Source organism: Pipra filicauda, unplaced genomic scaffold (assembly GCF_003945595.2).
Source record: "Pipra filicauda isolate LSUMZ 115617 unplaced genomic scaffold, ASM394559v2 scaffold112_size3218982_pilon, whole genome shotgun sequence".
Taxonomy (NCBI): Eukaryota; Metazoa; Chordata; class Aves; order Passeriformes; family Pipridae; genus Pipra; species Pipra filicauda.
In genome coordinates this window covers 1,112,445-1,136,572 of record NW_024103574.1, presented here as the reverse complement: position 1 = coordinate 1,136,572, position 24,128 = coordinate 1,112,445, and the positions used below count along the sequence as shown (strand labels likewise).

The 24,128-nt window shown below is 34.6% G+C and overlaps 1 protein-coding gene across 2 annotated transcripts in view; it reads left to right on the top strand.

Annotated features, from left to right (window-relative positions):
- HFM1 (helicase for meiosis 1) overlaps positions 1 to 24,128 on the top strand; it is a 55,450-nt gene that overhangs the window by 8,511 nt on the left and 22,811 nt on the right. For both annotated transcript variants that reach the window (XM_039382975.1, XM_039382977.1), the window contains exons 8-31: positions 864 to 934; positions 3,074 to 3,206; positions 5,493 to 5,644; positions 5,995 to 6,072; positions 6,216 to 6,377; positions 6,820 to 7,020; positions 7,103 to 7,191; positions 7,848 to 7,891; positions 7,983 to 8,084; positions 10,088 to 10,233; positions 10,632 to 10,726; positions 11,504 to 11,637; positions 12,538 to 12,585; positions 15,249 to 15,329; positions 15,960 to 16,051; positions 16,889 to 16,995; positions 17,084 to 17,131; positions 17,331 to 17,428; positions 17,516 to 17,647; positions 19,313 to 19,398; positions 20,380 to 20,463; positions 21,466 to 21,623; positions 22,333 to 22,436; positions 23,945 to 24,100. In XM_039382975.1, the coding sequence (XP_039238909.1) occupies positions 864 to 934; positions 3,074 to 3,206; positions 5,493 to 5,644; positions 5,995 to 6,072; positions 6,216 to 6,377; positions 6,820 to 7,020; positions 7,103 to 7,191; positions 7,848 to 7,891; positions 7,983 to 8,084; positions 10,088 to 10,233; positions 10,632 to 10,726; positions 11,504 to 11,637; positions 12,538 to 12,585; positions 15,249 to 15,329; positions 15,960 to 16,051; positions 16,889 to 16,995; positions 17,084 to 17,131; positions 17,331 to 17,428; positions 17,516 to 17,647; positions 19,313 to 19,398; positions 20,380 to 20,463; positions 21,466 to 21,623; positions 22,333 to 22,436; positions 23,945 to 24,100 (2,601 nt within the window). The remainder of the gene's footprint in view (positions 1 to 863; positions 935 to 3,073; positions 3,207 to 5,492; positions 5,645 to 5,994; positions 6,073 to 6,215; positions 6,378 to 6,819; positions 7,021 to 7,102; positions 7,192 to 7,847; positions 7,892 to 7,982; positions 8,085 to 10,087; positions 10,234 to 10,631; positions 10,727 to 11,503; positions 11,638 to 12,537; positions 12,586 to 15,248; positions 15,330 to 15,959; positions 16,052 to 16,888; positions 16,996 to 17,083; positions 17,132 to 17,330; positions 17,429 to 17,515; positions 17,648 to 19,312; positions 19,399 to 20,379; positions 20,464 to 21,465; positions 21,624 to 22,332; positions 22,437 to 23,944; positions 24,101 to 24,128) is intronic.

Genomic DNA, 24,128 nt, shown 5'->3' with positions numbered 1-24,128 from the left:
ATTTTTTTTTTTAAATCCCCATTTTCTCTAGTCTGATGTTACTTGCTTAACTTTACTCCTTTTAACGTTTAACTGCTTTTATTTCTTGCTTTACTGCTTTAGCTTTTCCTCTTTCTTTAGTTATTTAATGTAACATCAACCTGAGGCTCAGCAGTTCACAGTTCTTGTTACTGTTGGTGTCATGTCTGGCTGTGTGTGCATCCTCAGCCTGACGAGATGGTCACAGTTGGTGTGCAAGTCCAGACAAGGATCAACTCACTCATGTGGATTTGTAACCTAACAATACTCTCTTTTCATCTTATGCATGTTTTAGATAAGAATGTTGTTGTCTGAAGAACACACGTTATTAGCGACTGAAAAGTATCTTTAAAACCACAGTACTAAGTGATCATACACGAATTTCTTTGCTACTGTTATGACTGAACATTATGGTAGAATATTATGCTAATTAGTGTTATATTATAAATATCATGTGGCCATTGGCACCTTAAATAGGCTAAGAGCAGTGTTCTGCTTGCTCTTGTATCTGGTTTGTCCCTTGCAGTTTCACATTCCATAATAGTATGCTGTTCCACGAAGCCTGTGCCAGGGAGGAAGTTCTTGAGTATTGGTATAATCCTGAGGCCTCTCAAATAGGTCATGTTTTTTAAACTGAAGTGGAATATATGTCACACCAAGAATCTAAAAGAAGACTACTGAATCATTTAATAGGTTACTTTTAGATAACTTTTTACAAGCCTATGAAATATTGCTGTATATGTTTTAAGTTTTCATTTAAATTACAAGAAAGAGATGTATTTACAGTTCTAAAATAAATTTTATAATTTTCACTCAAATGTTTTAAATTCCTTAATGCCGTCAAGCAACCCAATTTAGAAGTATTTTTAAGGAGTTCCCATATTTTAACTATGCACAGTCTAAAGCTTTGGATGATGTAAGTATAGAACAGTAACTGTGTCTGCAAGTAGTACTTTGTAGATAAATATAAGTGATAATTTGATATTCAGAACATAAAAGGGATTGGAAAACTGTAATATATCTAGAACCTCTTCCTGGAATGGTTGATCAGGGCTGTGCTTAGCTGGGAGAAGAGATGAGAAAAACTTTTAAAAATTTTTTTCTCAGCATAAAATACATTTGTGTGAAGATGTGGATTATATTTATTTATACAGATTAGTAATATTTTGTTAATGATTTTCACAGGAAGATTAAGAAAAGCAGAACTTGAGAGAAGGTTGTCCTTTTGGAGAAGGGCCGTTTGTCCATGCCCCTCTTATCAGTTATGCTCTTTCTTTGAAACCTAAAACTTATTTGAAAGTAAAACTGAGAAAGCTGAGAAAGCTTTTATTATAACTGTTGCAAAGAGAACATATCAGAGTTCCATCAGTCTTCAACAGAGCATTTGGAATTTTTATTCAACTGTAGGAAAATCCCAGTGTCATTCACAAATGTTTCTAAGCATGTTTCTAAGCTACTTTTGCTGTTGCAAATGTTTTTGTTTGAATTTTGTATTCACCAGGTAGTGTTTTATAAAAAGAGGGATTTTAAGAATGATGCTTATGTGAGCAGAATGATCTTGTATTTAAATGATATGGAGAACTGTATTTTCCCCATTTTGCCTTAAATTTTTAGTATTATGCATAGATTTAGAATATTTTTCCTTAGTTCCAAATTTGTGTTTATTTTCTGATGAGAATTAGAATTGGCCTGTAAAATAATTTTCTGTGACTCTTTGTTCTTAGAATAAAGGGAAGCCACAGCTCTAAGCAAGATTTACTTTCATCAAAGTTGCAAAAAAGTTATTGGGACAATAGTTTTTTTGGTTTTTTTTGGTACAGCTCATGTATTAGTACTCCTAAATATAAAAAATTTTTTATAAGTGCCAGTAAGGACGAAGTTTGTTTAGCAGTCGTGTGTATGACATGGCATTGTTAAAAAAAGTCAAGAAGTTGTTGGCATTTTAAAAAGATAATGAGTGTGCATATTTTTTTAAATTGGTTAAGGTTGAAAAATTCAACTTGGTAGCAGCTCTGGTTCCAAGAAGTTGCAAGCACTCAACTTGGTAGAATTTCTCTGATTGATTCACAGTGAATGTTACAAAGGATTACTTAATAAAAATCAGGGTAAATTTTGTATTCATATAGCATTCATACTTCATTGATTTTTTTTTTTTTTTGAACATTGGAGAACTGACAATGGTAAATGAACACAGGTAATTCCTGCAACTGTTCAGCAGTACTGTCAGTGTCAGTCATTGCTACAGGTATATATAAATTGATTGCTGGGTGATTCCTGTTTGTCCATGTGAGCTCCTAGCAATCACAGAATACTTTTAGAGCATTAACAGCTAGAAGGAAAGGAAAAAAGAGTGAGAATAGTAGAATGCATGAGTTGGGAGGGAAGGAAGGAAGCCAGGAAGGCTGCACAGAGAATGCTACAGGGAGGAAGGGTGGCTGAATGAGCTAGTGACGCTGTGGAGAAGGAAGGAAGGTAGAATCGACCTTATCAGAGGAAAATGAAGGAACCTGACGTGGACATACCTGGCTTCTAAGATGGTAGAGGATAGAATGTGTGAGAAGGAAACACAGCCATGCAAAATTTTGATTTGCGATTATTGAAAACTAAACATTCTGTTTAAATTATATATATTCCAATGTTGACATTCTGAATGCAGATCAAATTGCAGAAGGCAAACAAATTGTATTTTGAATTTGAGCACAAAATACTTCTTTCTGATGAGCCCACGTTTGATTGCAAGTGGACATTGGCAGTGATTCTGTATTAATGCCATCTAACGCTACATAGTGGGGGGTTTGTTTGTCACAGTGGCAGACTTTATTAAATAAAAGCTTAGGTGAACAGTATCTCATTTAAATTTCTGTGGCAGATGTGTAGCAAATGATGTTTCTTTTGCTGTAACTTCTCATGGAACACAAAAATTTTTAGAAGGCTACATATATCAACGTAATAATAATTTCCTTGTGTCATTTTCCCCTAGACAGTGCTTTTGGGATGTATGAATAGATACTGTGGATAGCTGTGTTATATTTACTACTTTGCAATTCTTTCCCAGCTTTTATATACAGATAAGAACTTTGTGATTTGTGCTCCGACTGGCTCTGGAAAAACTGTAATGTTCGAGCTAGCTATTACCAGATTACTCATGGAAGCCCCACTGCCTTGGTTAAATATTAAAGTTGTTTACAGTAAGTTTTATGCAGCTTTAAACATTTTGGTGACAGCAGTAGAAACTGTCATTCTGTCAATGTAGAGATCTGGAGTGAATGCATTAAAAATATTGAAATTAAATATGTTAAGAATTTGTGACCTACCTGATTCTTTAAAAAGTTGTTTCCTTTTAGTGTTTATTTGTGATACCATTGAAACTATTATTAGTATTTAACAGCATTGTGTAATTGTAGTGTTCAGCATTGCCTATACAAATAAAAATTAGAAAATCTTGTAAGCAGTTTGTCCTCCAAGAGGGCAAGATATACACAAGAAGGGAAGAAGGAAGTAAAGGAAACTAAACCAAATTCTTAGTGCATGATTTCTGGCTCTGCCAGTATCTTTTGTGTGCCTGTCTGTTGCTCTGAAATGAGGATCAAATTTTCCAGTATTTGCTTACCAGATGAGGTTTCCTGCTAACTGCTAGTTTTTGTATAGTAGCTCAGAGGCTACAGAACTGTGGTCTTCATGACTTTAATTAATCTGTATACGAACTGATGAAAATTCTGGGAGATAGGCGCAACAATTAAACCTTTTTTCTTTCCTTCCTGGAGAACTGAGTTTGTATCATGTAAATTGGTTTTAATTGGTGGGTTTATCCCAGTTTTAATTAATTCATACAGTGATATGTTTGTCAGTCTTGCTATTAAAGGTTTCATCTTTTCATTTACAAAAGTTTCATCCTTTTTTTTCTCTAATTGCATTGTGTTCAACTTCTCACATTAAAGCAACGCTAGCTTTAGAGTTTACTGTGTATTGTAAACTGATCTTTATAAACAGGCATGTTCCAGCTTCTCTGTCAGCAGGTGGAGGTTGAGCCTATCGGTGTAGGGTGATAGGTTCTAATTGCCTTGGTAGAATTGATATATGTTGGCTGGTGGAACTTTTGGGAAGAAAGCAGTTACCTGCTAGTGGAATTAGACCTGCTGACCTTTCCAGGTTCGACAATGATGGAGAAGGAGATGTGTCCGTTTTCTGACTGTTGGAACGGAGGTGGCAATGAGATTATGTACTACTGGAGTGAGCACTGGTGCCTGGTTCCTCAGGGGCCCCATGTATGTGAATTGGCTTGCAGTAGTACTGTCAGGTAGAGTTGTTTCACAGTAGCTTTAACATGGGAAGGATTGGTGACCAAAGTTCCAGAAGCAGCCACTAGCTTCTCGCATTCTTGCATTGCAAAAGATGATTAGCTTTGCAATTTTGTGAGTTACTTGCTGGTAGCTCAGTCAGATTTCCGGAGCTAATTATTGCTCCTGCTTTATAAGCCACTGATACTCTTATGAGATTTTATACCTCTTTCTGAAGCAGCAACTGGTTCTTTCAATCTCTTCATCTTAGGGATCACTTGTGAGCTAATATGGATAAGTCATTCATATTCCAGGGGCTCTAGCTACCCTAGAATGTAATCACTGCAAGATCTCTTTTACTATGGCTGTTTTCAGATCATGCACAGATCACTTCTTTAACTTAAATCACTGCATTTTCCATATAGATTACTCATCCAGTATAGACTTACATGTGTTGCTAATATCAGGCCTTGTTGGGAATTACACCTGATTTCTAGAAAAAAAAAAGAATCTGCAAAAGTACAGTATGTATCCTCAGAAAAAAAAAGTATGAAGAAATAGAATGTTTTAGGAGTCTGTTCATGAGGACCAGCATGAGAACTGCTGCCTGCTGCATTAGCTGCTATCTGCTGTGTTAGCTACTTGGTATGACCCTGACTACACTTAACTGTACATTTGATTTAAATAGACTTTGATTTCTTCTGGTATTCTATCTCCTACTTTTGGATGGTTTCTCATTTATGACCCCTTTGCTCTCTGAATACAGATACAGAGTGCTCAAATAATTCATAATCGGAAAAGGTTGGTATTTGTATGATCTTCCATTAGAAAAGATGTATCTCCTGTGGTTTCTTGTGTCTGTGAGGAAACCTTTGATAGCTGAATGATGGTTTCCATGTGTTACTGCAAAAAAAAAATAAGGATTAAGAGACAGCATAAATAATCTTAATTAAAGGTTTCTGTTTGCTGATGAGAAGGACTGGGGCCCAAAGCTCAACATTGATTTGCCTACATGGAGTAGGATAATAAGGACAATAACACCAGTTACAAATTTTATGGTTCTGGAAGTGAAGCTGAAAATTAGGGAAAATAAATTCAAGAAGGCATCCTAGAAAAGTATGCTTTTGGCTTCTTTAGCAATACAATTGAAGATTTGTTTTTCCTGATGTAATTTTCATCATTTTGTGTTATTTTTAGTGGCTCCAATAAAAGCTTTATGCAGTCAGCGTTTTGAGGATTGGAAAGAAAAATTTGGACCTATTGGACTCACCTGCAAGGAGCTGACAGGAGATACACTGATGGATGATTTATTTGAAATACATCATGCTGATATTATTATTACTACACCGGTAGGTTTCAATCCCACTTCTTACAAGAACTCACAAAAAGCAGACATTAGCACCCTTCTAATTGTATGCTGCTAGGACAGCTCCTTTTTTGTATACGTAGTAATTTTGCAGTCCTTATGCTTGCCTGCACACCGCTGTGCATACTGTTAGTTCGTATAAACAAGAGTTAGTAGTACAGTCATGTGCCAGATGAAACATACATGGCATCAGCTTTAATTTAACTGATTCTGTTTAAAGATTTGTTAAACTTTAGGCATGTCTGCCTGGACTGTTGCTGCAGCCTATGTTGGCCTTTAAAACATCTTTCACCTTCTGTTGTTGTTTTGTTTTGTTGATTTTTTTTCTCCAAGGAAAAATGGGATAGCATGACTAGAAGATGGAGAGACAATTCTATAGTCCAGCTTGTACGACTGTTTCTCATTGATGAGGTAAGAAAAAGGATGGGGTTTTATGCACTGTTTTTGTATCTTATGTGAAGATAGAAGGAAACTTAGGAAATACTAGATTTATTAGCACACGTGTAGATTGGTACTGGAGAAATACTTAGCAAGTCTTTTGAAATTCCTGCTAGGTTCACGTTATAAAAGATGAAAGCCGCGGTGCAACGTTAGAAGTTGTGGTCAGTCGGATGAAGACTATTCAGTCTTCTCTTTGGCATCTGTTAGAGAAGCATGACACTATTCCTCCCTTGAGATTTGTAGCTGTTTCTGCAACAATACCAAACACTGAAGATGTAAGAGTTACCTTTGTATTTTGATCAATGGAGTTGTATTTTATAAAATTTATCTGGAATTGCAATTTCAGATTGATAACAAAATTTGTAATTTTGAAGCTGTCAGCCAAAGACAGCTGTGAGGTTGATGCTATGTAACAAATTACCTTCAGCCATATGGAGCTATCAGCCAAGTATGGACATGCTTCAGTTTTAGATTTCTGTTTGTGATTTTTGCTTCTTAAGTACAAATCACAACAGACTCAAGATCTCAGTCCAAGTTATATTGGTTCCATAGAAAGCAGAACCTCACCTGATTTTAGCGATAAAAGCAATGTCAAATGTGTTAACAGTTTATATGTGACAAAAAAGCTAAGTTAATTATTCTGTGATGCTGTTAGAGCAGGAGCATGATTAAAAGAAGAAATTTACAATTTCTGTTCTGTGTCTTCTTTTTTTAAAGATTGCAGAATGGCTTTCAGACAGCAAGATGCCTGCTGTATGTCTGAAAATAGATGAGGATCAACGACCAGTGAAGCTACGCAAAATTGTTCTTGGTTTTCCTTGCAGTGACAATCAGACAGAATTCAAATTTGACTTAACTCTTAACTACAAGATAGCTAGTATTATACAATCATACTCAGAACAAAAACCAGCACTTGTGGTAGAGCAGCTTTTTTTATTGCATTTGAAATTCTTTCTTTCTTAAAAGTGTTGATTCAAAAAAACCCCTTTCTTGTTTATAGTTTTGTGCCACAAGAAAAGGAGTACAGCAGGCTGCTTCTGTTTTTGCAAAAGATGCTAAATTTCTACTGAGTATAGAACAGAAACAAAGGTATTTTTCTATTTGGGTTGTTAATAAGTGTTTGTATATTTTAGTAAACCTGTGACTTCTGTGAGGAAAGCTGTTGAGCTAATACCATTTCTAGCAGAGGAGTGTGCAAAAAAATCTTCACAGTTGACATTCTTTTTGGTAAATTGGCACTCTTCTTGGGAAGTTTTATTTGCTTCTCAGATTTTTAGGGTACTTTTCACAAACATTAAGTTGTTTCTCAAAGCTGCTTTATAAACATAAAAACGTTAATTCTTACAGGCCTCTAAGGCACTGTGGTGCAAGCATTAAGCTTATGAATAGTTAAACTGGATGTGGTCTTACTAGTATTTTAAGTCAAGCCATAAAATGTCTTTGTATTATCAGATACCTTTAATAAATACAGCTGTATTAATTATTATTTACTTTGGGGTTGCCTAATTATGGGAGCTGCAGAAGCTACCTCCTGATTTTGGACCTCAAACATGATCTTATTTGCCTTATGTGAACAACACATAAGGATTGTAGATTGTGACTTTGAAAGATGACTAGGATGGAAAGGCTACAATAGCTGCCCCAGAGAGTCAGTCTGTTCCCTCTGTGAAGATGGGAAAGTTGGTGGTTGAAAATACCCAAAGAATATATAGCTTTTAATATTATTTTTTATTTGTGTTGCATAGATTACAGAGGTTTGCAAATTCATTGAAAGACTCCAAACTGAGAGGTAAATATAACCTACTACTTCTCTGCTCTGTGAATGAATACTTGCTTGAATAAACTTGGTTAAATGATGCATGTAATGATTTCATTGTCAGATCTTTTAATGTGTGGTGTGGCTTATCATCATGCGGGTATGGAGATCTCTGACAGAAAAGTAATTGAAGGGGCTTTTACTGCGGGAGACTTGCCAGTACTTTGTAAGTAAATTTAACTTTGAAAGTCAAAATGTCGTTTATGTATCCTAAGAAGACTGCAGTTTCGAAGTGGTAATATTTTATGATTTTATAGTTTGTTAAACTTCTGGAATTTGTGAAATCCGGGTAAAGTGTTTCACGTGCACCTTTACCCTCTGAGATTATATATGCACTGTTACTAAAGACCATAGAACTTCTTTTCACTGTGCGTGGAGGTTATCCTCCCTCATATGTCCGTATAGGTCTGGCCATGCCCATTTCTTTTTCCTACCATTGAGTCATCCCGTTGAGGTGGAGCTCTGTGCTTGTATGTCTTTCCTCTGAGTTCACATGATGTTTTCTTTGGGTCTTGTGAAGCAGTGGCCTCCCAGAAGGTAATCTTGTATATTTATGCTTCTTAGATGGGCAGGATACTATTTTCAAACTCCCATGCAAGGTGTTGTGACTGATAAAAAGATTCTTAAGAACTACTCCAACTGTTGTTACATGAAATGAGAAGGTATCTGAGACATAATTGTCGCATTTCATCCGGGCTTTCTTTTTCTGTAAACAAAAGATCCAGAGCCTATGGAGAGTTGTCTGTGTAGTTCACGTACAACACTGAAAGATTCATGGATTTTTTTCTTTCCTGCTACAATGGTCATGACTTGCTATGAAAATGTAAGGTAGATACCCTTACTGTGATCTGGAAACCTTTCTAGCGTTGCAATGTCCATGGTAATAAAAGGCCCCTGCATCCCTGCAATCTATTGTGCTTTGGCTGCCTGGTGCACTGTGTGTGGCTGTGTCAGCTGTGGTGCCATTTCTGAAATCTCAGGAGACTAATTCTATGATTGCTCTTTGCAAAAATGGCTTTGAGACCCTGTGCCACAGCTGAGCACAATGTGAACACACATGTGGACTATCACATGGCAAAGTTGCTCATTGGTTCTTAAGTCCTTTGAAATTTGTAGTTTGGATGAATATTTCAGAATCATCTGAGATACTAGAATTACATTTCTATAACAGGGGAAACTGAAAGAGTATGGAGCATATTCCACTTCATAGCTCTGTGAGCATGATGGGAGGTAGGGTTTTAACACACCTTTCACAGCTACTGCAAAGGGAAAGAAATCTTTTGGTTTTGAAGTAGAATATCCCTATACTCACAGTGTGTGTGTGTATACGTGTATATCTATATATACACACACACATGGACTGAAGCTCTGATTGCACTGGTAAGTAATCTTTCTTTGTGGCTTTTTTTATGGTTAGGTTCTTTTGTTTTGACAGATTTCCCATTTTGCATACTATCAAAATATGAAAAAGTCGTAAGTAATAATTTTAATTTTCATTTCAAAAAGAATTGGAAATTTCATTAATACTTTGTTGTCCTAGCAGACTAGTAATATCAGTTGGCTTTCTATGTTAAATTCTCACCATCCCATATATTCTTTAGAGAAAGTGAATCACAAACATGAGTGTGGGATAGTTTGCCACACACTTGACTGGTGTTTTCCATGTGAGAACGTGTGCTGGTAAAGTGCTGTGATAGTGTTGGTGGTGATTTTGGTTCGGTACTATGGATAAACAATGCTAATGACTGATGACTTAAAATACATCTTAGAGATACTGACCACTACTAACCAAGATGAAGTAATGGCTGTATTCAAATATCTATACATGAAGAAATAAGAAATAATGTTTCTTCATTGTGTGTCTGTAATATTGAGGGTGGATTGGGTTATGGATTGTCTCCAAATGTAAAGGAATGTTTAAATAAAAGTATCTAGGATTTAAATTGTTAAAGAACTCGATAATAAATGATGCTGATGATCAGGTACACAGAAATTGTTATGTAAGTACTTGTCTGTAATCTACCTAAAATCCTTTGTGGTGCAGAATGCCCACTGATTCCACTAGAAACTAACAGCTCTTAGGCATCAAGACTTAAGTCACTTATTTGCTGCTTGTTGAGTGTCTGCCAGGACATTTCGATGGTGTTCATATACTTTGCTCTGATGTAGTTACTACCAGCACCTTAGCTATGGGAGTCAATCTACCTGCACACCTGGTGGTTATAAAATCCACAATGCACTATGTTGGAGGAGTGTTTCAAGAGTACAGCGAAACTGATATTCTGCAAATGATTGGGAGAGCTGGAAGGCCTCAGGTAAGTTAATGCTCTATACATTGGTGCTGTCCATGGATTAGTAGAAACTATTCTCAACAAAGAAACAACAATGCCAATAATTTTACTGCAGCATTTGGGTTTTAAAGGGTTGTTATTGATACTTAAATTACTCCTGGGTAACTTCTTAATTGAGAAAGAAATCTGTTTGCTTTTGTATGGTCCACCAAAAAGTGGAAAAAGATCTAAAGATTACATTTCAGTTACATGGTCAGTGGGGATTAGAGAAATAGTGGGATGCTGGCAAACAATAGCTATTTCAACCAGGATTTGAAGAAAACAGTTTTAATGGATTCAACAGATACGTGATACATATTCAAATGGATTTTTTTTTTTCTAAGAACCATAGAGCAGCTTTTATTTGTGGTTTTATTTTTCAGTTTGACACTACAGCTACAGCAGTTATTATGACTCGTGTGAGCACAAGGCAGAGGTATATTCAGATGTTAAATGGTGCTGATATAATAGAGAGCAGGTAACTAAGTAATTTTTATAAGACTTTATAGATGGTAGCAAAGTTTCATAGTTTCCACAGAATGTGTTTTTTCAGGTGGGTTTTAGGGTGTTTATTTGGTCAATTTAGAAGAAATCAAGAAAAATTTAAGGAAAATCAAATTAAGCTATTCAGGAGTTAACAGCCTCTGTTTTGTCAGCCAGAACCATCTTTAAACTCAACCACAAAAAAATAGTTGTGTAAATTCCTGCTGGAAAACTGAAGAAACTGAAATAGTTCATATTGCAAAGACAAAAAGCAAGAATTGAACCCAGATCATGTCTCTGAATTTTTAGATAATAGAGTCTGGGAAGTACTTGACCTACAAGAATTCACTTGATTTTAACACATTATCAAGAGAAAGGAAAGTTAAGACATTAAAGAGTAAAATAGGAAATTTTTTGCGAGTAATTTTGTTAACATTTAATTTTCAAATATATACAGAATATCACTATTATGCTGTAACTTTTAAATGTTTGTAGCTTTGTTTTCTAAATAAATGTGAAACTTCACAGTTGACAGTTTATTTTTCCTTGCTGGACATTATGCCATAATAAACAAATTACATTGTTGATTATTTACATTACCTTTACTGTTTTCTATTGATTTCGCTGATTACAGTGATCAGTTGATGTAGTTTTGGAGGAGGGGTTTGTTTGCTTTTGTTTCTTCCCCAAAAATAGTTTTAGCACTTTTTGTATTGCTAATGGCTAATTTTGTATTGCTAATGGTTACTTAACTCCTGTTTTTTTGCATTAGCTTGCACAGGCATCTTGTTGAGCACTTAAATGCAGAAATAGTGCTACACACTGTCACAGATGTCACTGTAGCTTTGGAGTGGATACGATCAACCTTCTTGTACATTAGAGCCTTAAAAAATCCAACTCATTATGGTTTGTTTTTATTTTTTTAAATTTATCTAAATTATCATGCTAGGATGTGTTAGGTCCATATTATTTGTTTCTGTCATTTTCTTATGGACTGTTATTTCATAACAAGATGAAAACAAGATGTACAATATGGCCTGTAATATTTTGTTGCTTTGACATAAGTAGTGGGAGTTTTATCATGGTATAACATTTAAAAACCATGAAGGAGCCATTTACAGCTTCATAGTGTATTTCTTTTGCTCTTAATGCACTGGGCCATATATTTATGCTGTATCAAGCCATAATGTATTTTTCAGTGCTGAATATGTTATCTACTGCTAAGAAAAAAAGAAAGTCTAATATTTCATAATTTTTCTAGAATGAAATTTCAGTAGTATTAATTCCAGTTTCTTCAGTTTGTCTTGTCCAGAACATCATCTTGGTCCCCATGCCTGACCATATCTTTGTTCCTGCCCACTTGCTCTACAGCTGATTTTGAAGTCATTGGACACTTGCTGGAGACAATTTTTTATAAGGATTTATAGCTGGGGCTGGAACATAGTACATCTACTACTTGAATGGATGTTACAGTTTAGGTGGCTTTCTATGTTCTTAAATGGGAAAACTGTACCTGGGAAGTTGCTACTGACATTTCTGCAACTTCTAGGACTCTGATATTTTACATCGGGGAATATCTGCAGCTTTTACCTTTGCACATCTGTTCCAAAAGCTATTTACTGCTACTTAGATAGTTCTACTCTCTAAGGCTTCTGACTTGTTAGCAGTGCAATAACTACACCTTTTTTATTTTGGGGTATTTATCTGGCTCCCAAAAATCAGCAAATCAGTTTTGATGGCTGATGATATTGAGGAGGAAGTGTATAATTGCATCAGGTTAAAACACCTTTTGTCTTTTCCATGAAGGTTTTTCACCTGGGTTGGATAAAATTGGAATTGAAGCAAAATTACAAGGTAAGTGTGAAATTTTCAGCTTTTTTTCAGTAAAATGTTATGTTTTAGAGCAGATTCTCTCATTATATATATATATCTCCATTAATTTCAGTCGATCCATTTGCAAAACCAATGTAATTTACTATGTTTTGTTATTTATTTTATTAAATTATTAATACTTTTGAAAGACTATAAGTGCATTTTGTTTTTCTTGTATATGGGAAAATACTTAAATGCTTTTACCTATCTCGTCTTCATATACGTGCTCAGAAATATGGAGCAGAGCACTTTAATTTTGATTGCTTGTCATTCTTCCTAAATTTCCTTTGATTGATCTCATTTACTTTCATTAATTTCTATTGCCATACTTTGAAGAAAGTCCTTTTTAGAAATTGTCGTCTTGCCTTCATCATAAATTTAGCTTTGAAAACAAAGCACGTAAAACATAAACATCTTTGCCTTGTTCAGACACAGTTTAAAATTGCATGATTTTAAAAGGCTTTTTTTGCTAAGACTTGAATAAAATCCAGTTATTGACTTTTTCTTAATACTGCATTTCAGCTATTTACAATTCCATTAGAAAACATACAGCTGATTAAATAGTTTGGGAATCAGTGCCTCTCATCTTTAAATATAGAAATAGCATACAACTCTCTTTGAGTGGTTTGGTTTTGGTTTGGTTTTAATTTATTTTAATGAAGTTTTCTGGTAGATCAAAACTGAGTATATTAATAAAAGACTACTTGCTGTCAAGTTCTGCAAATCTACAAGTACAGTTTTCTATCATTGGTGAAAGTCCTTGTGTCCATCATAGTTCTGTACATTTGTATACTGGACCATTTGGAACTTAAGTATCTGGAAGAGGGTCTGGTACATGAAAACATGGACAGTGATATGGTTTGAAGCTGGCTCCCTGCCAAGTCTCCAAACCTTACCACCAGAAGTCCCCCCTCCCACCCCCAAACCTCAGGGAGAAAGAGGGAGAAAAAAAACTAAGAAAACCCGAAACGAGAGAGAGACAGCTAAAGTGAGATATATAAATGTATTTACACCTATATTACAATTATATACAATTAAAAAATATACAATTTCACAAGGGAAAGGGAAGGAGGAAGGGAAAAGGAACAAAACCAAAATAAAATATATATATATGTATCTCGATTAGTGACCCAATATCTAACAACTAAAAGAGTCAGCAAAGAAATAACTCACTACTCTCCTGGGACAACCGAGAGTCGCTCCAGAACGATCGCCAGCAACCTCTGTCTCCCAAGGTTGGCAAGGCCTAGCCAGGCCTCGCTCCCCAACACAGCAGACTCAACAGCAGGGAACCTGCACCTCCAAGCCGCCAGAAGGAAAGAGAGAGCGAAGGCCTTTCCTTTCTTCTTATAATCTGGCTTACGTAAAAATTGTAGGGAATACTGGGTAAATCTGGACCCTTCCTTGGTTACAAACTGGTCACCAAGGAAGGCCTAGCCCAAACCACCACAGGCAGATACACAACCAGAAATTTGTAGAGCTTGTACTTGGACTCCACTTCCATATTTATTACATTTTACACAACTGTGTAGGAAAAATTTGTGATTGATGTTGGGCTTGGTGGAAGGATGCCAAGGCTTTTTATTGTTTAGGGATTCCAAAGGCCCATCCTCAGGAACACAGTGTAAGTGCTACTGCTTGAAGTCTCCAAATAGGAGAGACATTGACTGTGACTTGCAGAGAGCTAAAACAGAAGCACTTATCAGTAGAAAAAGTTACCTTGTTCATATGCTTGTTCAGTAGTTTTCTATCTTTTTTCCTGTTTTTTAGATCAGGACTTTTCTATTTTTGGCATGTAGGTTGAAAGGAATAGAGGTAATGAAGCATGTTACTACCTAAATAAGCCTTCATGGGAGAAGGCATGGTACGAAACCACCTCTACAGTTAGGGTTAGGGTAGAAGAATTCACTTTAAAATGCTTTTTCAGTGTGGATTGTATTTTCTTGAAGTGTGTTTTGATCTTAAAAACAACCTCTTTTTAAAGTTCTTACAGAAACTAGCTCCTCTTCCCTGCACACATGAAGTATTTTGTAGTAATGTATATAGTTACTTGTTTTCATACATTTCATGTGTAATGTGAATGATTTCTGGTTGCTATAGGAACTATCACTTTGAGTACTTTTCCAACTGACTTTTAAATTCTGAACATTGCCTTGGTCTTGAAAAGAGAAAACTAAAACACTTTGGTCATCCTTATGCAGATACCTGACTCAGTAGGTTCAGTGAACTAAGTACAAATGCACCTGATACAGTATGAAAATATCTGATGAAAGATTAATAAATACTTGTGGATATTTGAAATTTGAACTGTTTAAGTGTTAACTCTCCAGCAGAAATCTTTTGTATAAATGCTGTGGGCTTTCCGGTCTGTCATTCAAAATTGAATATGGCAGCCTACATTCCAGCATCATTTCTTTTCCTTTGCTACTTTTGCTTTGCTGAAAAAGAGTTGGGTTGTCCCGTGAGTTTCCCCAGGCAGAAGTTAACCACCAACTTTAATAGAAGCAGAATCGTATTCTAAAATCTTTTCTTGAGTTCAGTGGAATTACTTGGGTATACATTCATAGCAATTTGATGATGTTTCTGATTTGTACGTAGTTTTTCTGCATGTACTAAAAATACAGATGTTTTCAAATTTTTGACAGAACTGTGTCTGAAGAACTTAAATGATTTATCATCTTTTGATTTGATCAGGATGGATGAAGCAAATAATTTCAAACCAACAGGTAACACTTCTTTTAAATAACTACTTTTCAGAAATGATGTTGAGATAGTAGTGAACTACAAAGGGTCACAACGTTTCTTGTGACCCATTAATTGGAGTACACAAATGTAGTAGAGAGCAGAATCTGAGAGATTGTTTGACTAGAATATATGAACAGGTTTCTTTAATAAGTCCTGGAAGTTCTATCCATGGATCAATATTAAGAGAACGATTTTTTTCTAGTTGTTGGTGAAAATTTTTTGCAGATTAGGAGAAAATTGCAGAACATTTTGACAGGATGATTGGATGTGTCACAGTGCAGTGAAGGACAGGTTTTATCAATATCTGCTCATGTCTGCAGTCCTCTGCTAGAGGTGGTTGGCTTCTCAGCAACCACAGTTCACTGCCTGGCATGTTAGTGTTAATTAATCTCCACTGGAGAAAACTAACTGGCACATGGTTCTTTCTGCCACTCCGTGGTTGGGTCAGTAATGCCCCTGAGACACTGGGGGCAATAACAAACTGAGTTGGTGGTGAACCTCACAGAGGCCTGTAATAAGAAAATTAATTTAGTTTTGTGACTTAAAAAACCTCGAACTCACTAAAATAAACTTGGCATATTTATTTTCTAAGGTGTATTCTTCTTTTACAGAAACTGGAAGATTAATGGCGTGGTATTATATTGCATTTGATACAGTGAAGCAATTTTTCACAATTAAGGGAACTGAGACTTTAAATGAATTGGTAATTTAACTTTTTAAAGGAAATTTACATATGTTCAATTGATTATAAACAGAATCTAAGATAAGAAGCAGAAGGTTTTATTTTAAAGAGCTCAGTCTTTGTTAATGTAAAGTTTTAGAGATGCATCTGATTAAATTCTGTATGGGGTATTTTTGAGGCCTTGTACGTTGAGATCTTTTGATTTCCAACTCTTTCTCCCTTCGCTAAACTTGCTTATGAAGATGAGAGAGAAAGCTGCTGAAGCTGTTCTGTTTATGTATTAAACATTGTACTGTTTTGTGGTTTAGTAGTATTTTTGTTGCAAAAACCAACTGCATCAAGAGCAGATTTTAGTTTTAAAGGAATTGTCTTTCTATTTTAAGCAGCTTTCCTCTGTCGGATAACAGGTTGTTTTTGCTACTGTTAAGTCACAAAAGACATTTTGTTTTCAAGTAAATACTATTGTAGAACAGATTTGCCATGAAAAAATGGAATGATTCTTTTCTTGTGGCTATCTTTTGTTCTTAAAGTATGAAGAAAGTAAAATGAAATACATAACAGATGGGAAAAGCTGGGTTTTTTTGCCTTGTATATGATAAAGTGTTAGCAGTGTGGTTAATTTTAGATAACTTCAGGTGAAATAGTAATCTAAAAGCTGAAAGAAAATTTTCCCTTTTTGTTATGTAATAGCCTTATAGGGAAATGAATGAAAGTTGGTCAGTATTAGAAAGAACTTTTCATGTTCCTAGTGTTGAGACAATAAAATTTTTAAAGTGTTCTTTTAAAAAACAGAAGTTGGAAGAAGTGATAGAAAAAATGGCACATAAAAACAATTAATAAAAACTCTAATTGCTACAGATTACAATGATCTCCAACTGCACAGAATTTCTGGATGTCAAGTTAAGAACAAATGAAAAGAAAATACTGAACACTTTGAATAAAGACAAGGACAAAATAACTATCAGGTACAAAAAAAAATCATTGAAGAATGAAAGTACGTTTTTAGCAATAAATCAAATGAATTGTAGAAAATATGTATGTTTTCATGCATAGGTTTCCAATGGAGGGGAAGATAAAAACAAGAGAAATGAAAATAAACTGGTAATTATTATATTGTGCTGTTATTTTTTATTGAAAAACTGTCATTTTATGGCTGTTGAAGTCCCTGCTAAAATCTGTCATTTTACAGAGGTCCAGATCTTGCATTTAATTTTTTCTATTTTGTGTTTCCTTTTTTTTTTAAATGTTATTGTACTTTGTTTACAATATGGCTTCTATGTAAAAAAAATTCTTTTTCCAGTCTCATTCAGGCTCAGCTGGGATGTATTCCAGTTCAAGACTTTACTTTGACACAAGATACTGGCAGAATATTTAGAAATGGCTTAAGAGTTACTAGATGTATGGTAAAATTTAATCCTTTTTTTGGTTCAAATACAAATAATCTACATTTTATTTGATTAATATAAGTCAATCTTATTTTTACAGGGTTATCTGACTTTCTGGCATCATCTAAGAACAACTTTTCTGCTTTATTAAACTCTTTGATTTTAGCAAAGTGTTTCAGGTGCAGACTTTGGGAAAATTCACTTCACGTGTCTAAACAATTGGAAAAAATTGGTAGGTACTAGACAGAAATTATAAAAGTGTAATCTGATAGAGAATCAAACCTCCTAATTAGCCTGTTGGTTTCTGTGGTGTCTCCTTACATAATAAAATTAGTCTCGTAATTACTCATTTGCCACAGTCGAGTACCACAGTTGTCAGAATAATCTGTCATAACAAAAATGAACTGTTTAGTAATTTCCTTCAGGGTTTCAAAGTATTTCAGAATTGTTCATATTTCTTAATGTTCATCTCAGTGTCTTAGGCATATTCCACATCCGTGTGATTGCATGTCTCTGACTAGGCTATGCCTTCCTTTCCAAACAGCTGTCACTGTAGTTCCTCTTACTTATATGCATGAAAGCCCTTTAATTCACATTGACATGGATTCATTCCTATTCATTGACATGGATAGGAATCCTGAAATAGAAATAAATTTATTGTGCATGAGGTTCTTACACACATGATGATCAAAAGTTTCTAATGATCTTCTTCCTCTCACTGTATCCTGTTATTGGATGAAATTCCAGCTGGAAGTACCGGCTTGTCATAATTATTTGAAAAGGAGTTCAGAAATTTTTGAGTCCTCTGCGTTACAAAAATGTAGTCATACTTGTTTGAGGTAGTCGTATAGCTTCCTGCTTTGAAGTCTGGTCTTATCATACCTTCATGCTTTCAGAATTCACTGCAGCCTTCTCTGTATTTCTTCTTTAAAGACACACATGCTCTGTACCGAACAGCACAGTACAGAGATCTGCAAATTTGAGAATGGCTAATCCAGAAAATCCATATGGTCCAGTACGTTACAACCTTGCCAGCTCAAGTGCAGAAGCTGTAGTGCTTCATTCACGTGGATTCAAAGCAGGGGACAAGGCTTGTTAGCTTGTGCACTGCATGGTATGGTGTGCCAGGAACACATTTCCACTACTCCACACCCGTGCCAATGGCAACACAGTCATCTGAGGGGTCTGCCTCGTGTTCAGCATTTCTAGGGAGTTAGGAGTAAATATGGCACTTGCAGTGTAGACAAATCCTTCCTGTACACTATATTCAGTAGAATAAAGTCATGTTTAGTTTTTTAATAATGTAAGTGCTATATCTACACATATCTGTCCGATTTTCCTTTTTTTTGTACATTTTTCTTATGCTGTCATATCTCTTGCAGCATATTCTGCAAAGACTCCTAGAAGATTCTAATAAATGCATTTTTTCAGTGACTTTTGTTATTATTTTGCTCAGAAATGTTTTGATCCTTATGATTTTAACATAGTTAAATAATTCTTTGGATAGGGAAAAAAATTTTGACACAAAGAATAGGGTGTAACGTGCTTTTTTTCATCATATAATATGCAGAACACATTTCTTGATTCTTGTAGAAAGTGATCTAAAATCTGGTTTACCAAGGAAAACGTAACTAAAAACTGTCACTATTGAAATACTGAATATTTTCATGTTTGATTTGTATTGCATTTCTTTTTCTCTTTACAAGTGGAGAAATTAAATAATACTAAAATATTTAATCAGCTGCAAAGAAATGTAGTGATTTGCTGGGCAGAAAGCTGGGTCAAATGTAATATAAAATTATTTATGCTTTGATTATACCTGCTATAGTGCAGTTTTTCAGAATAATTTGAGGTTATTGATTGTCCTTTAACAGCATAAAACTTAAATTTTTCACAGGTGTGTCACTGTCAAATGCTATGGTAAATGCTGGGCTGACGTCATTTAAAAAAATTGAAGACATAAACGCAAGGGAACTTGAATTGGTAATTTATTATTTTGTACACAGATAAATATGATAAGGAAAAGATCGAGTATTAATACTGTTACCAGTAAAAACAGTATGGTTAATATATATCTGCTGTATGATCATAGCAAAATTTAGGGGTTTAGTTGGTTATTTGTTTTTACTAGTGAATTTTTAAAAAGTCTGTAACTACTACTGTTTGTCCTTGAAAATGTGTATGATGTTTTGTTGTAGTAAATTTAATGTGAATGATTTCACTGATTTGGCTGAGTTTGGAAAGCAGTTGCTTAAATATGTAGAATTTCATCATGAACATAATTTGAAAGAAAGGACAATATGCATTTCCCTTTGGGGAGTGTTAGAAAAAATATAAAAGGAAATACATACAGTTTCTCTTAATGTATCTTAGTTATGAGAATCCCCAATTTCCATTATTGCTAGTTTGAGATGGTGATAGAGTAAAACTCTTCTGAATCATCTATAAAGCACTTTCTATTTTAGGGAAGTTAGATTTTACCCCAGGGCAAGTTCTTTGGTTCTTGGCTTCTTTTCTGAGGAAACTTATTCCAGTGTTTTGGAAGATATAACAGATTTCTGAGGGAAACCAATCTTACTTGTTTTTTTTATTTTGACTTCAGGAATTTGATTTCTTGTTTCTGCCCCTTTTGTGGTTTTTCCTGTCATTTTTTTTTTTGTTTTAGTTGAAGCTAGGGCAACATAGAAGAGTCATCTCATATAAAACTTGAGTAGTTGGGGTTTGAGGTCATTGTCTAGTTCATTGGCTGTTACCTGAACAGAAGCAGTAGCAACATGAAAAAGTACTGGAATTTTCTTTTGGTAATATTGCTATTCTGTGCATCCCTGACAGTAGAGAACCAGGAGTGATAAGGGCTTTTGTTGCTAGCATAATTACTCAGGTGACTTGGATTCCTTAGGTTTACATTTCTCTTGGCATCTCTAATCAGCTGAATGTATCAGAAATTAAATTCAATCTTTGCAGATTTTAAACAGACATCCTCCTTTTGGAAACCAGATAAAAGAGTCTGTTTTGCACCTTCCAAAATATGAACTTGATATTGAACAGGTAAATGCTTTTCTATCTATTGTATGTTTTTTATGCTGGTATTATTAAATGAAAGAGCAAATACTGACTTAAAGAAATTTTGAGTCTTCGCTGATAGAAGATTACACAATATTGTGACCTCCTTCCAACTTAGTATGTGTAATGAAACAAACGTTGAATGAGAGCCTTGGAATAGACATTCCCTGTAATATATTGGCCCCTCTCTCTCTCTCATTAATAAAATTTTATGTTACAGATGCAAACCAGTATATCCACATTTTAGCTTTATATGTCAGCCTGAGAGGTCTCTTCTATCTTGAATATAAACAAACCCTAGAGACAGAAAAACATCCAAATAAAACTTACCGAAGAGGCATTAACTCGTATTTATTTTCTACATCACAGTTAGGAATATAGAGAAACAGTAAATTATTACATTTACCTAGTTGGTGCCCTTTCAAAGGAAGGATACAATTCCACATGTAATCAGGAGCTTCGAGGTTCTGATATGCATTTTATCTTTAAATGGGTCACATAGCCACTCTGCCTTTCTGAAATGCAACATTTGAAAAACAACCTTAAAGTTGATACAAATTAAGACATGTTTGAAGTTAAAAACTCAATAGATGTATGAAATACTATTGTTATAACAATCAGTTCTAGTTAAGTTTTTCATTTGCCATAATACTAGATGAATAGTTTGATTCTCAGAACAAAGATTTAACAATTATAAATATCTTATTGAGGAATGTTAGGATGCCAAAATATAACTTATATATAACGAGTTCTTGCATATTTCTCTTTGCATTTGTCTTTTATTCTCAATCAAATTTAGGATATTCAGCTATGGGCAAGTTAGAACTGTATAATAGTGTCTCAGAACAACAAATAAAAATTGTACCACAAATTCAAATTGCTTGAATTGAGCTTTTGTACATGTGTCAACAGCTAGAAATTTATGGGAGGGTATGTATTTTACTTTGCATATTTTAGCAGTTATGTGTTCTGTATCATTTTCCCTAGCTTCCAAAATACAGCGATACATTGGCTGAAATCTTAGTAACCGTCAAATTAACAAACTATGAGCAGCTACAGACAAAGAGAACAGCGACAGACTTTCACTATGTTACACTGGTCATAGGAGATGCTGACAACCAAGTCATTTTTAATCAGAAAATTATGTATGTATGATTAGGGTTTTTTGCCTCACATCTTTTTAGGGTGTTGGCTTTTGATCTGTTCTGTGACTTGCAGTTTTTGCAATACTTCCTACTGATGCCTAATAGTGCAAAATTACTGTTTATTCTACAGCATTTCCTAGTCATTGTTGTTATTTAAAATGCTGCATAAGATTCAGAGACCCCAAAAACATGTCAGTGTGCTTGTCAGTGCAGAGAGTATGTGTAAATATCTGTACAACATTGATGTCATGTTATGGAAGTCATAATAATTTTCCCATAAATATAAAACAAGCAAAATACCTATTAAAAAGATATAGTCATCAGTTCTTACTTACTGCTGTTAGCAATATTTCTTTAATTATATTTTTTAATTGTTTTTCCCTCAAAGATGGAATTAAATTCTCCAGTTGGCTAAGAGATGCTTGGAGCAAATGGGGAAAGAGAAACAAAATCTTTTCCAACTGCCTGACCTTCATGAGAATTGTGACCGAAGTCTGGCACTTTTGGCACAACTTAAGCTGATCTGCAGGATCCCAGCTCTCTTATTGCCATAAATCATATATTATTGGAAGGTTATTCTTAGGCCACTTATCAAGCAAACCCAAAGAACTAAGGCCAAATACAGGCTCTTTCACCTGTTACAGATACTGTAGTTTACAGTCTTGCTTTCATTGTCTGTGTCTAACAAAACTTTACTGATGCCTTACAGGGATTCTGTGCTACTGAAAAATGGAAATTGGACAAAGAAAATTGAAGTGAAAAGAGCTTTTAAATCAGAAGACATTAGTATAAATTTAATTAGTTCTGATTATGGTAGGTTGCGGTATGCTTTGAATTAAAAAAACAACTGCATAAGAATTCTGAATAAATTATTAAACCAGTTTATATCAAGCCAAAAATATCATAAAATGAGCTGGTCTGGAAACAAAACTCTATCACATGTTTTACTGGGTTGCATACTGCCAGTCCTAATTACTTACCTGTTTATTTCATTTACTACCATACTAAGGAAATGGGAAACATCAAAATTGTTACTAGGAGACATTATTTTGCTCCGTTGGTAGAGATTAGGATTTCTTTTGTCCTTTGCCTTCAAGTGAGTTAACTTTCACTTTGGATAACCTGTCAAACTGATAAGTTTATTTATGTCTTTGTGAATGGTTACGTTTTGCATAGTGGTAAAGAGGTATTAGATATGGACTCATCTCCACTTCAGTAGCAAGAAACTTCTACAGTTCAAAATCTTGTGCCTTAACATGTGCAGATTTAAACAGTGTTTCCTCAGTGTCAATTTTCATATAATTGGAATTATAGCAGCAGATGAGGAGAGACTGTTATGACCTTGAAACACAGAACTTTAAAATACAATTTAAAAATTGTATTAAATTCTGTCATCATACCCCACCTGTAAAGAAGATTGCTGTGTGCTAGATTAACTGGAGTTGATGCTTCCATGTTAAACATTGAATATTGAGATTATTACAATAATAAGCCTGAAATAATCTATATTTCTGTGGCTAAACCTGTGGCTCTGGAAAAAAAAAAAGTTTGCTAACCAAACAGAAATGAAGAAAATTTGTCCTTTTATTGCTACTTGGCTATCTACACATTGTACTGAGTTCAGTAAAACTAAACACAACAGTTAATTTCTCTGAAACTGCTGACAGTGAAATTAGACTAAAACCAGATCTTTCTAGTCTCTAGTTATTTTGAAGTCTGCTTCTGTTTCAGGCTTGAAGGACACCTCACATTTTTTTAAAAGCCTATAGAGTTTTCCAGCAATATTTCCAGGAAATTTTATTTCCCTAATAAAAGACAAAAATAATCTCTTTACAAAGGGTGTCTCTCAGTCTCATATGAATCCTGGTTTAATTAGAAACAGAACCATTGTTAGCATTCAATTTCAGAAGTACTGTCAACTATACTCATTTTATGCCTTTGCCAATACAGAGCTGCTGCTGTTACTGAGAACATTTTAAAAATTAGTACATTTTAAAAATGTAGTACATTTTAAAAATTAAAATGATATTCTCATTGCAAAGCCACAGATAAATGTAGTTTTAAAATAATACAAAACATTCAGTAAAAGGGACTAATTTTTTGTTCTTCTATAACATTCTGAAAATATTTAGCATTCTTAATCTCAATCATAAAGCATCTGTTCATATAAAAGTGTGCTTTTAATGGGACATTATCTTAACAAATTTCCATGACCTTTGAATAACATTGTTTTCTTAAACACTTTAGAAAACTGAAGGTAATCAGTAGTTTAGAAACAGTTTAGTGTAGTTTTAAATATTTTTGTCTTTTTCTGTTCAAAGTTGGCTTTGATATACAGCAAACATATACAGCCTTTTACTTAGCACCGAAAACAGAGGGACGTAAGGTGGCTACAAATCGAAAACTGAAAGCTGAGTCTAGACTTGATGTATGTTGTGGCTCACCACAAAGTCTGCCAGCAGCAAAAGTAGATACAGGTAAATGGTCAGATCACAATATCTGGCT